General features: G+C 42.3%; 1 protein-coding gene across 14 annotated transcripts in view; it reads right to left on the reverse strand.

The window, feature by feature from the left end:
• TRPM3 (transient receptor potential cation channel subfamily M member 3) overlaps window positions 1-14409 on the reverse strand; it is a 612777-nt gene that overhangs the window by 103251 nt on the left and 495117 nt on the right. For all 14 annotated transcript variants that reach the window (XM_086415481.1, XM_086415480.1, XM_086415483.1 and 11 more), the window contains 2 exons: window positions 7542-7642; window positions 5964-6098 (listed from right to left, as the gene is read on the reverse strand). In XM_086415481.1, coding sequence (XP_086271607.1) covers window positions 5964-6098; window positions 7542-7642 — 236 coding nt within the window. The remainder of the gene's footprint in view (window positions 1-5963; window positions 6099-7541; window positions 7643-14409) is intronic.

A 14409-nucleotide genomic window follows, 5' to 3' on the forward strand; every position in this document is an offset into this window, starting at 1 on the left:
CCACTGAGGAATGCAGTATTCTGTAGGGATTAAACCTTCAAACTTTGGAGTCAGAATGCTTGTCTCCAAATCTGGCCCTGCCGCTTACCGGCTGTGACCATGGACAAACTGCTTAACTGTGTCTCAGTCTTATTATCTCTAAAGTGAGTATAATAATACCACTTATCTGGTAGGGTTTTTGTTAGGACTAAATGATGAAGTGTTTATAAGTGTTTCTATAACTATAGCACTCAATAAATGTTAGCTATTCTTTCCCTTAGGCTATCCATTGTCCCATAATCCTTTTCTTTTCTTTTTTTTTTTTACTTTGAAATTCTATTTATTTCTGTTTTGGGCTGTACAGCTATATATATATATATTTTTTTTTTAATTTTACATAATTGTATTAGTTTTGCCAAATAACAGAGTACTCTAGGGATAGTTGATTATCATTGACTGGAGTGATGAAATCTCTTGGGCTTTCTTGATCTATAACTTTCCTACTTACTTCTTTCCGGTAGTTGAAATAAATCACCCTACTCCCCTGATTCTCTGTTCATATGAGGGTCATTCAATTCTGTATTTTATTTTATTGAAAACCCCATTATTCTTTCCTCCCCAATTTTCCTGACATGTAACATTGTGTAGCAGAGACATTACTTTGCCAACAAAGGTCCGTCTAGTCAAGGCTATGGTTTTTCCAGTGGTCATGTATGGATGTGAGAGTTGGACTGTGAAGAAAGCTGAGCGCCGAAGAATTGATGCTTTTGAACTGTGGTGCTGGAGAAGACTCTTGAGAGTCCCTTGGACTGCAAGGAGATCCACCAGTCTATTCTAAAGGAGATCAGTCCTGGGTGTTCTTTGGAAGGAATGATGCTAAAGCTGAAACTCCAGTACTTTGGCCACCTCATGCGAAGAGTTGACTCATTGGAAAAGACCCTGATGCTGGGAGGGATTGGGGGCAAGAGGATGAGATGGCTGGAAGGCATCACTGACTCAATGGACGTGAGTTTGAGTGAACTCCAGGAGTTGGTGATGGACAGGGAGGCCTGGCATGCTGCAATTCATGGGGTCGCAAAGAGTCGGACACGACTGAACGACTGAACTGAACTGAACTGAATATTGTGTAAATTTAAGGTGTACAATGTGATAATTTGATGCTTGGATATATTGTGAAATGTCTATGGCAATAAGGTTAGTTAACATATTCAACTCAGTAATCATTTTGTTGTTGTTATGGTGAGAACATTAAAGACCTGAATCTCATAGTAAGTTTCAAATATAAAACACTGTACTGTGAAGTGCAGTCACCATGCTATACATCAGATCCCTGAAATGCATTCATCTTGTAACTGAACATTTGTGCCCTTTGGCCGTATTTCCTCATTTCCCCCATGCCTCAGCTCTGGTTTTTTGAGGAACCTCCATATTGTTTTCTACATTTGGTTCCCTTGTCTAATATTAGTTAACTGTATATGCGTGGGATTATTGCTGGGCTCTTGTTTGTGTTTCATTGGTCTACATGTCTGTTTTTATGCCAATATTACTGTTCTGATTACTGTATGTTTGTGATATAGTTTGAAATCAAGAAATGTGATGTCTCCACCTTTGTTCTTCTTTCTCATGACTGCTTTGGCTGTTCAGGGTCTTTTGTGGTTCCATGCAAATTTTAGGATTTTTTTTTTCTTTCTATGAAAAATGCCATCACAATTACATTGAATCTATAGATGGTTTTTAGTAGTATGAACATTTTAGCAATATTAAGACTTCCAATTCGTGAACATGAAATAGCTTTCCACTTATTTGTGCCTTCTTCACTTTCTTTTATCAGTGTCTTACAGTTTTTGATGTATAGATCTTTCACTTCTTTAAATTTATTCCTAAGTATTTTATTGTTTTTGATGCTAAACAGAATTATTTTTTCTTTTTCAGATAGTTCACTATTAGTGTATGTAAGTACAATTGATTTTTGTATGTGGATTTGGTACACTGAACTTTACTGAATTTATTAGTTCTAACATTTTTTTTTTTTTTTGTGGAGTCTTTAGGATTTTCTGTATACAAGATGCTGTCATCAGCAGAGAAATTTTACTTCTTTTCAATTTATATGAAAATTTTTATTTCTTTTTATTTTCTTGGCCTAATTTCTCTGGTCAGGGCTTCCAGTACCAAGTTGAATAGCAGTGGTAAGAGTGGGCACCATTGTCTTGTTCCTCATCTTAGAGGGAAAACATTTGGTCTTTCACTAATGAGTATGAGGTTCAGCTCAGTTCTGTCGCTCAGTCATGTCTGACTCTTTGAGACCCCATGGACTGTAGCATGCCAGACTTCCCTATCCATCAACTCCTGGTGCTTGCTCAAACTCATGTCCACTGAGTTGGTGATGCCATCCAACCACCTTATCCTCTGTTCTCCCCTTCTCCTCCTGCCTTCAATCTTTCCCAGAATCAGGATCTTTTCTAGTGAGTCAGTTCTTTGCATCAGGTGGCCAAAGTATCGGAGTTTCAGCTTCAGCATCAGTCCTTCCAGTCAGGACTGACTGGATGTCCAATCAGTCCAAATCAGGAGTGATTTCCTTTACGATTGACTGGTTTGATCTGCCTGTAGTCCAAGGGACTCTCAATGGTCTTCCTCAGCACCACAGATCAAAAGCCTCAGTTTCAAAGGCATATATGGGTTTGTCGTATATGGCCTTTAAAATGTTGAGGTGTATTACTTTCATACTCAATTTGTTAAGAGTTTTTACCATGAAAAGGTGTTGAATTCTGTCGAATATATTTTCTGTATCTATGGAGATGATCATATGGTTTTTATATTTCTTTCTGTTAATGTAATGTATCACGTTTATTAATCTGTATTTGTTGAACCATCCTTGCACCTAGGGACGAATCCCACTTGTTCATGGTAGATGATCTTTTTAATGTGCTTCAATCTGGTTTGCTAGTATTTTGTTGAGAAGTTTTGCATCTATATTCATCAGAGATATTGACCTGTAGTTTTCTTTTCTTGCAGTGTCCTTATCTGGCTTTGCCATTATGGTAATGCTGGCCACATAAACTAAGTTTGGGAGCATTCCCTCCTCTTCATTTTTTGAAGAATTGGAAAATAATTGGAGTTAATTCTTTAAATGTTTGGTAGAAGTCACCTGTGAAGCCATCTGGTCCTCTGCTTTTTTTGTTGGGAGGGTTTTGATTCCTGATTCAATCTCGTTATTTATTACTGATCTGTTCAAGTTTTCCGTTTTTTTGGTGACTTGGACTTAGTAGGTTGTATGTTTCTAGGAATTTATCCCTTTCTTCTACGTTGTCCTATTTGTTGGCCTATAATTGTCCATAGTAGTCTCCTGTGATCCTTTGTGTCTGTGTGGTATCAATTGTAATGTGTTCTCTTTCATTTATAATTTTATTTGAGTCTTCTTTTTTTCTTGGTAATTCTAGCGAAAGTATTATCAATTTTGCTTATCTTTTCAAAATATAAACTCTTTGTTTCATTGATCTCTTAAATTGCTTTTCTAGTCTCTTTCATTTATTTCTGCCCTGTGTTATCTCCTCCCTTTTCCTAACTTCAGACTGTTTATTCTTGTGTTTCTGCAAGGCTGCAAGGGCTGCTGGGCTTTTCAACAGGTCTAGTAGCTAGGGGCCAAAACAGGCAGCAGTGGAGGCTGGAGTCAGTGGTATGTGCGCACATTTGGCTGCAGGGACCAGCTGCAGGTGCCTGTATAATGGTGGGAGCCAGTTGCAAACATACATGCAGTGTCAGAAGCCTGGGCTAACAGCAAGGGCTGGGGCCAACTGCAGGTGCGTTGGCAGATGCAGGGCCCTGGCTGTCAGCGTGCATTACTGTGGCTGCAGGGTGTTACCGTGAGTGCATGTAGACCAGTGTAGGCCAGGGAAAGAAGTCTGGCCAGTGGGATACAGGGGCACAGCTAAGAAGCTCTTTGAAAGCAATCCTAGTATGCAGGCCAGTAACAGAAGATAGGGAGGGAGCTGGGCCCACAAGCAGCCCTAGAGGCTCTGACTGTTGGCATGCACCCCTGGAGCTGCAGGGTCTCCCCATGGCTGTGTGCGTTGGAGTAGAGGCCAGTGAAGGGGGCAGGGTTGGGACGTGCAGGTGCACAGCTGGAGGGGCCAGCTGCAGATGAGCCTAGTGATGCAGGTGAGTGTCAGGAGATAGGTCTGAATCCGGGCCCACATGCAGCCTTGGCTGCTGGTGTGCACTTGTGTGGCTGCAGGGTCTTATAGTTTTAGGGTCTTGTACTTCCATGGCCCTGGTGCTGGCTGTCAGCCCAGCCATGTGTGGGTACCTGGCTGGAGGTGCTAGCTTTCACAGTGTGCACAGTAGTGGGGGACAGTTGTGGGGGTCTAGGCTGGGTTCTTAAAATTATGTAGCCACAGAGGCCTGGGCTGGCCACTGGGGTGGACCCCAGGATCCAACAGGGTTGAGAGGGGAAGGTGTGATGAGGGGCTCAGGTGACTGGTGTCTGTGAATGCAAATATTTGTAGAGCAAAAACCAGTGAAATCTGCAGGGTTCTCTGGAGGCTTTGCTGGCCATTGGTTTCTTTAGTAGTGAAAGCTGCCAGGGTGCTCTACAGAGTAGGTCACTGGGAACTGTGGTCACTCAGCTGTCAGCCTGGCTGACACCGTGTTCCCGGCCATCACAGAATGTCTCAGATTTGCAGGTCTCTGGGTAGGGTGAATCCTTTGTGCGGTGCTCTGAAAGGCTCACCAGTCTCTTTTCCAGAGGGGGGACTCCTTCTAGCTGAGGAGCTTCCTCTTGGCACCAAGCAGCGCCAGCCTCAGGGGACAGGGTGATACAGGCACAAAGAAGCTGTTCTTCTCTTTTTTGTGTGGTTATTTTCAGATTTTTTTTTTTTTTTGGTTCCACTGTTTTGCTGAAGTTTTCTTAATTGGACTCCTGAGCTCTCCTAGAGCTGTCTTTGTTGTGAATAGCTGTCTAATTGCTGATCTTTGTGGAGGAACAAAGGCTAGGTCTTCCACTCTGCCATTTTGGCCCATTATTACTGAAAGCCTTAGTGTGCTGAACTGAAAAAATACTGTAGAGAAAACAGAAGTGTGGGGCCACTCTGCTAAGTTGTTTTCTGCTTCCCGCAGTGGGAATCTTATAGAGCCAAGCTGGCAGCTGCTAATCCCTGCTTCTGGCTGGGGAGAGGTCAATAAGCTCCATCTCATTAGTGCTGAGGGTGGTGGGACAAAGGAACACTGTGACAAATGAGGGTCTCTGAGAAAGACGTTTTGGTTCAATACTGGCTCCTTTGTTTACTTAGAAACTTTGAATCTTGAATAAGCCAATTCTCTTCTTGGCCTCAGTCTCTTCATCTATAAAATGGAGAGAAACAATATTCTTTAAACTTCATTGGATTTTTCTGAGCATCAGCTCAGAGCTGATGTACTTAACTCACTGAATACTCTCAAAAACTTCATAAATAGCAGTTTTTCTTTTGATTACTTCTTGATATCCACAGTGAATGAATTAACAAATTGTTATAAAAACAAAGCAAAAAAATCTTCCTGGGTAACTCCAAACAAGAAGTTTTTACATTTTATCCTGTTATACTGCAGTGAATGAACTTCATAGTGCTGAGGATAACAAGATGGTGCAGGATAGTTAACTGGCCTCCTTTGATGGTTGGAGTTAAATCAGTCCTGCTCTGCTCATTGTCTCACACACTGTGGGTTTACAGAACAAAGTATGTTCTAATTTCCAGAGCCTTGTAGTTTTGCATAAGGACCTGAGAACATTACCTTTTGGTGATCATGTAACTTTCTGCCTCTTAGATCCTGACAACTGAGCAGTTAAAACAAGTGGATTTCTGGTGACTTGGTGTTTGCTGTCTAAGGGAGCATTTGTGAAAAATGATCCATGCATTTGGAGGGGAAGGCAGGGACTCACATTCATGTTGGGGGCAGGAGAAGGTAAAACAAAAAAATTAGAGAAAATAAAAAGTGCCTTAGCTTGGTCCTACCGTATTGTACAATTCCTCTAGTCTGGAGATGGTGAGAAAACGATGCATGCTTACTCCATTCTCTATAAGTAATTTCACAAAATCCACTCTGTCCAGAACTAAGGCATCCAACATGGCTTGCTCCAGAGACCCCACCTGCAAATCAAGTCACTGAGTTAGTCTGCCCTAAGGTCTAAAGATAAAATTTTCTGGCATTTTCCTGAAAACTTTAGAAATGGATGTCTTTGACATCTGGTAAACCTTTAGCACCTCCAAGGACATGCTAGCAAGAGTATCTCAATTTCACTTTTGGGACACCCACACTCTCTCCTGTATTTTGGGGCTTGTCTTTGCAAACAAAACACAGGGCTGTCTAGTTCTAAAAGCTATTTTCTCCCCTTTAAACCTCTTCTTTGTTCTAGATTCTGAGAAGGTTCAGGGTTTACAAGGCTTTTCCTCTTCCAACTCTCTAACCAAACTTCTACAAAAACACTAAAGTGCCAAAGTGAGTATTTTGCTATCTTCATTTTCATCTTCCTTAGGCTCTAAATTCCTTGGGTCACAAAGAGTTGGACACAACTGAGCGACTTCACGACTTAGGCTCTAAATTAGATTCCTGACTGACTTAAGAAGAGGGATCTAATAAATAGGCCAGAAAGTAGACTGCTTTTTCTCTTTTTCTTTTTTTAGTTGAGCATCATTACCTTGCCTCCATCTTGCCCATTTCTACAGGGAGACCCAGTAACTATTTAGGTCATTTGGTCTGTTTACTAGGGTTTTATTTAATTTCTTTCACAAAATTTCTCAGAGACTCTGTGACAAATCTTTCTACACTAGTAATCCACTGGCACTAAAGGAAGCCAGAGGGTTTCAATCCCAGGCAGAAGCTCTCTGGGACAGAGAGGGTTGAAAAAGACCTGTACACGGGGTGTTTTCCTTCAGTGATTCCAGGCACAGAAATCAAATTCCAGACTGCTGGCTGTCTCCTGGGGATACAGGCATACACCAGCCAATGGCCAATTTTCCAAGTTTTTATTTTTGGTAGACCCAATTGAGGGAAACAAACCAAGAACGGTTATATAAAGCTTTGGTTGCCTCTCTGTTGTTCTTGGGTACAGGGAGGACCTGTGCTCAGCCTCCAGGACCAGATGGCACCTGCACGTGGAAGCCTGCAAATTCTGCATCCTGTCGTGTGACCCGGTCCCACACCAGCCTGGGGTGCCATCACGCGGCAGCAGCAACCTCCAGGACAACCAGAAACAAACTGCTAATTCCACTCCTTTCTTAATTTTAATTAATACAATTTTGTTTCATACATGTATTATATAAAAAAAAGGCATATAAAAGAAATAGCATTAGTTGCAGCTAAACATTGCTACCAAAGGCCTTGAGAGATGGAAATGTTTGGAACATTTGGTGTTGTACCACCAGGTGGCAGTGTTTTCCTAAATATGAGAAAGGGAGCCGAGGACAGCTACAAAGGAATATTTCTACCTTAAAGAGAAAGCAGTGGTTTCTGGAGTCGCTCTCAGAGATACCTTAAACAAATACCCTTGCCCAAGCAAGCGTGCTTTTCAGGGGTGATGACATATACTCTACCGGCCACTGTTGCCCATAAATAAAGATCTGGCTGCGGGCGATGTCGACTCTGTTCCAGGCTAAAGCTAGGCTCAGTTGGTCTGGGGCTGAGGCGTTGGCTCCTGCATACACAAAAGCAGAAGAGAGAGAGAACACAGTCAGTTGTTATACCAAGAAGACCTGCTCCAACACTCTCCAATCCACCTCCTCTTCCTGAAAAGTAGACCTGGCTGTATAGCGCGGGTTCTCAAACTTGGCAGTATTGCCAATTTGAGCAGGATAATTATACTGTCTTATGCGTTGTAGAATATTTAGTTCCATCTCTGGACTTAACCCAACAGATGCCAATATCACCTCTGCCACCAAGTCATGACAATCAAAAATGCCCCCCGGGGTAAGGAAGACACTATTAACCTGATCGCTGCTCTACAGTTTTTCTAGTCAAGGTGTGGCCCCTGGGGCAGCAGCAGCCGCATCACCTGGGCGCTTGTTAGAGATGCAGAACCTCAGGCCCCACCCAACCTACTAAATAAGAATCTGTACTCAAAAAGATCGCAGGTGATTGCTGTGCATGTTGATGTTTGATAAGCGTTGCTCTACAATATACGTTGTTTCTGCTGGCCAATCACAGGTTTCAAGGATTTGAATTGTATATTGCATCGTGATGGTGTCCTCACCAACTAGTGAGCCAGCTTTAACACTCTACTGAAAAAGAGTTAAGATCTTTTAAGAGAAAGGCAAAAAAGTGGCTGAGGTTTACTTTGATTTGTGAGTATAAACCACTGAATAACTTCTCAGTTTCCCATTTTTCTCCATGCTCTGTCACTAGAGCTGCACTAAGTACAGGCAACTTTTTATTTTTAGATTTACTTATTTTTTTATAGAGCTTCCAGGTGGTGCTAAGAACCTGCCTGCCAGTGCAGGAGACATAAGAGACATGGATTTGATCCCTGGGTCAGGAAGATCCCCTGGAGAAGGAAATGGCAACCCACTCCAATTTTCTGGCCTGGAGAATCTCATGGACAGAGAAGCCTGGCAGGCTACAGTCCATGGGGTCACAAAGAGTCAGACACGACTGAAGTGACTTAGCGAGTTTATTTTATGTTTGGTTGTGTTAGGTCTTTGTTGCAGTGCATGGGCTTCTCACTCTGGTGTTTCTTTTGTTGTGGGGCATGGGGCTCTCGGCACCCAGCCTCAGTAGTTGCAGCTCACAGGCTTAGGTGCACTTAGGCATAGGGATCTTCCCAGATCAGGGGTTGAACTAGTGTCCCTTGCATTGTAAGGCAGATTCTTAACCCCTGAACCACCAGGGAAGCCCCTATACGTGACTAATCTAAATTAATTAAAATTAAGTAAAATTAAAACCTTAACTCCTCACCCATCCTAGCCACACTTAAAATGCTCAGTAGCCACGTGTGCTGGTGGCCTTTGAATTGGAGTGTGCAGATACAGAACAGTTCCAGCATCACAGCAATGGTCTACTGCGACAGAGCTGGTCTAGGTCAATGCACCCTGTCCAAAAATGCAAACTGCCAAGCAGCTGGATGTGAGACTGAGGATGGTTCGGTGGAGAGAACACTGGGTTATAGTCAGAGGATCTGAGTCTGCTGTTTGCTGCTGTGTGGCACTGGACCTCTCTAAACCATTGTTTTATCGTTTGTAAATAGGGACAATAAGAGTTATCCTGTTTACCCAGCTGAGATGTGAGACTGAAATGAGATCATATAAATGAACTCACATGCAAACAGGGTTATTTCAATTCATTGATATCTTTGGTGTGTTGGGCATGAGACATCCCTAAACATGCTCCCGACTTCATGCTGCTGGATGTCCTCCTGTACCATCAGGGGAGCAGCATAAAGAGATAACACTCTCACCTGGCTCAGATATTTTGGATTGCAAATTTGGCACATTCACATGTTATCATATGTAAAGTCCCAAATAATCCTTGGAATTGGGTCTTACTGTCTCCATTTGACAGATGATACTGAGGTCCAGAGAAGTTAAAGATCAAACAGCTACCAACAGAGAGGAAACAGAATAAACATTCATAATGCCAGTGGTGAGATTCAGAGTCACTGCTGATTCTGATGTTTGTGAAGGAAGGAGGGACAGAAAATGCTGATGTTGCCCATTCCTCTGGGTTCTTTGGCAGCAGAAGCCCAAAGCAAGAAGCTGGGGATATGGCTGCTGTATCAGTGATTCCCAGTCTCTGCTGTACATTAGGATCACATGTGAATCTTTTAAACCATCCCTCTGCCTAGGTCACACCCCAAACCAATGATATCATAGTGCCTTGCGTGGCAAACTAGGTGCTGATAATTTTTAAGTTCTCCAGGTATTTTCAATGTGCAGCAGAATTTTGGGAAAACTATGCTACATGCTTCTTTTCCCTGCTTACCCTGACCTCTTCCCTCTGGGCTTTGAGATAATGATGTGAAGAACTAGGCAAGTGTTCTCTAGATGAGCCCTTCTCAAATTTGATCATGCATACAAATAAACTGGAGAGCTTTTTAAAACACAGATTCTTGGGCCCCACCTCTAAAGATTCTGATTTAGTAGGTCTGGGGGTGGGACACGAGTTTCTGATTTCTAATTAGCTCCCAGGTGATGCTGCTGATCTAGGGCCACCCTTTGAATAACAAGGCCCTAGAGAGCTTTGGTGCTGTGTTCCCTTCACAAGTCAAAGGGTATTTCTGATTCTGCTGTCCAGACATTGATGGGTTCAGTAGAAATCACATACTTGTACTAAATTAATTAGGAATTATACTAATTGGACTGATTAATATTAATTCAATTTACATAGGGATTTTTTCCATTAAGAAAAGTATTTCTTGTCTCCTCAGACAACGGCAGGAACTGTAAGCTCATACCAGGGTAACTGACATAAATAAGCAATAAATAGGAATATGTCAGAATGTACTGTCAATATTTTGAAGGAGAATAAAAAGTGAAGGCTCATTGGAATTGCATTTGGAAAAGCAGCACTTCATGCTACCTCCAGGTAAGGAAGCTTAGCTGCTCTGTTGGTCCTTGCTGACCCGCTGTAATGGTTTAATCATTTCCTTTGCCATTTGTATGTCACCCACGTCAATAGTAGTCACACAAATCTGAAGAAGAACACATAGCAGGAAGCAGTCATTGAGGTCAACATAAGCTGCCTGAATGTAATTGGATAAGTGTCAAATGAAAGCATGAAACTGATGAGTCTTGACTTCAAAAATTGAAAATATATCACTCAGGAACAGTCCTACATGACAGTTTGGATCAGTGGTTCTCAACTAGGGTAACCAACCATCCTAGTTTGCCTGGTACTGTCACAGAAATTTCTACATCCTGGGAGATGCCTTAGTCCTGCACAAACCTGGATGGCTGGTCACTCTAATCTCAACCGCGGTTGTACACTGAAATTTTCTGGAGAGTTTTAAGGAATCATGCCTGTGATGCCTCCTCAGAGACTCTGATTTAACTGGCCCTGGGCATCGCAGTTTTTAAAAGTTTTAAAAGAGCTTTTAAGAACTAGAGGTTCTTATCCTTATCTACACATTAGAACTGTGAAGACAAGGTTAAGAACCTCGAGTCTAAATAACACATCATCATTCATTCACTCATTCGTTTGCTTATTCATTTATTTATGCATTCAAAGATACTGACTTCATGCCTTCACATATGGCAACCACTATGCCAGTATGAAGACCAAGGTGAATAAGACAAAATTCTTCATCCCAAGAGCCTATATTCTAGAGATGAAGAGAAGTCTATAGTTAAATACCCTATTTAATGCCATCATACACTTACCTGCTCAACAGATATTTACCGAATAACTTTGGTGCCAGAGACTGTTTAGCACTGAATGTCTGATAGTGAACAAGATAGCTAAGGTCACTCTTTTCTACTTACTTTTACTACTGGAGGTGTAACACTCAGAAAATAGATAAATAAACTGTTAAACAGTATACTTTCAGAATGTATAAGTGCTATGAAGGAACAGTGTGATTCCCAGGTTATATGGGACCTATGTATACATAAAAAGTTTGAGTTATTCCAAATAAATGTGGCAGTACCATTCAGGTGACCCATTTCACATGACCCCAGGACAAAAGTAGTGTACCAGTCAGCTGGAGTGATCTGCTGGCTAGGCTGCCCTCCTGAAACCAGGGCTGGACATGGAGCCATTGGATACTTCACAGCACAACTCTGAGAGTTCTTTGGGGCATCTGATTGACCCCGTGTAAGAAATAGAAGTTTCAAAAATGCCCTGAAGTATTGAAATTGGTCTGGGGTCTATGCAGGTCTGGTATGGGCTCAGTGCCCACCCTCTCTCCCCCTCCTGCCTATCATACTGCAGCCCTGGTTGGTGCTGGATCCCAGGTGACCATGGAGAAGGCCCTTTAAAACACAGGTCTAAGGACGGTACTGATAATGATCAGGGTGGTGGAGCTGCTCTGTTAAAATGAGTGAACAGGAGACTTGCCTGAGAGTAATAATACTTGAACAAAGACCTAAATGATTAGAAAAAGCCATCATATGAAGAATGGGCAGGGACTGGGGGAGACATTCTAGGAAGAGGAAACATCAAGTGCAAAGGCCCTGCTATAGAAATGAATACAAGCAAGTATAAGAATTAAAATATGGTTTTATTATTTCCTCTTTTTTCAGGTGATCAGGGAGGATTTAAATGCATGATTAATGGCCACATGTGGTTTTAGGGGATTAGTTCACTAGAACAAATGAGATGAGGAAAGGTATTCTAGCCAAGGGAATAGCGTATGCAAAGACTGGGGAGTTAAATAGCTCAGTGAATTTGGAAAATTGATGGGAAGACACTGAAGATTCAACGTTTGGGGTATAGTATAAGTTAGAAGCAGAGAAAGATGGAGCTAGAATAGGAGGACTTATAAATGATATGGAGTTTTGTTTTATCCTTAAGTCATACAGAAACCACGGGAGGACTCTGTATCAGAAACAACACAGTACGATTTATGTCTTAGGAAAATCACTTTGGGAGAAGTGTGAAGAATGGATTGGAAGAGCATTGGGATAGAGCGAAGAGAGGCTGTTAGGAAAGTTTTGCAATATTCTAGGAAAGGTATAATGAGAATCTGAAGAGGCATCTTTGATGGAGGGAAACTTAGAAAGCAAAATTGATAGGCTTTGGTGAAATTTAAAGTGGGAGGCAAGAGAGAAAGAGAAGTAAAAGGTGATCACCTTGTCTCTAGCTTGGAAGCCCAACTGAGATTGGCAATGCAAGATTAACACAAGCATTTGGGGGCAGAAAAATCCATTCTTGTATATGTTGAGCTTAAAATGCCTGTGGTATATCCAGGTGGAAATGATCAGAGGCCACTAGATATTGAGGTCTGGGGCAGGGCAAGGGTCAGGCCTGGAGAAAGAGAATTGGGGAATATTAGCATGAAGGTGTGGAGAAGGCAATGGCACCCCACTCCAGTACTCTTGCCTGGAAAATCCCATGGACGGAGGAGCCTGGTAGGCTACAGGCCATGGGGTCGCCAAGAGTTGGACACGACTGAGTGACTTCACTTTCACTTTTCACTTTCATGCATTGGAGAAGGAAATGGCAGCCCACTCCAGTGTTCTTGCCTGGAGAATCCCAGGGATGAGGGAGCCTGGTGGGCTGCCGTCTATGGGGTCGCACAGAGTCGGACACGACTGAAGCGACTTAGCAGCAGCAGCAGCAGCAGCAGCAGCATGAAGGTGACAAGAAGAGTGCAGAGGATGGGTAAATGAATAACAGTAATACTTAAAAAGTATGAAAGTACAGCAACTTTTTAGAAAGAAGCACAAAATAAAACAAACCCCCCCAGAAGGATAGGAAGAGAACTAGTGGTGACAGTGTCCTAAACTATGGAAGAGAGGTTCTCAAGAAAGAGGGAATGGTCAATAGGGCAGAGGTGGCAAAGAGGGCAAGTGAAAAAGACTGGCCTTCCTTTTCCATAATTCTTCTCATTACTGGGAACCAGCTTATGTATCTATTAGTCTGGTACTTATTTCCTTTACCAGGATGTCTATAGGAGGTCAGGGACTGCGCCTCCTTTATTCACTGTTGTATTCTCAGAGTTCAGAACAGGGCTTGGCACATAATAGATGTTGAATGACTATTTGTTGAATGAATAAATGAACCCAAAAGTGAGCACTGGATTTGTCGATTAAGAAGTCCTTGATGAAATCAGCTGTGTACCTTCAGTAGCGAGTGGGAATGGAAGCATGTACCCAAACTCTTCCCTCAAGGAAACTGCAATCTAATAAGAATGAAGGTAGAATGAGAAAAAAGGACAGATATGACCAATATGCAAATCACTATATCAAAGGACACGGCGGTAAGTGCTGTGAAATCTATACAAGTAGGTCCAGGGCACTTGTTGTCAGTTGAGTCAGAGCCACCTTAAGGAGGACGTAGAATTTGCTGAGAGAGGGGATGGATGAAGGAGACTTGAACAAATGGAGTTTGTGGTAGGCTGACGGTGCCCTCACCTCTTAAAGATGTCAATGTCCTGATCCTGGGAACCAGTGAAGCTGTTACTTTATATGGCAGATGAATTTTGTAGCTGTGATTAAGTTAAGATTTTGAGATGGGGAGATTGTCCTGGATTATCTGGTGGGCCTAACGCAATATAATCACAAGAGTTCTTATAAGAGGAACACAAGGGGATCAAAGTAGTAGCAGGATATGTGAAGACGAAAGCAACAAGTTGGATTGATGTAAGATTGATGCCAGGCAAGAACCACAAGTAAAGGAATGAAGACAGCCTCTGGAAGCTGAAAAAGGCAAGGGCATGATTCTCCTCTGAAGCCTCTAGAAGGAATATAACCCTGCTAACATCTTAATTTTAGACTTCTGGCCTCCAGAATTATGAGTAAATTTTGCTAT

This window comes from Bos grunniens, chromosome 8 (assembly GCF_055505025.1).
Source record: "Bos grunniens cultivar Pamir isolate PY7600 chromosome 8, Bosgru_T2T1.0, whole genome shotgun sequence".
In the NCBI taxonomy this organism is placed as follows: Eukaryota; Metazoa; Chordata; class Mammalia; order Artiodactyla; family Bovidae; genus Bos; species Bos grunniens.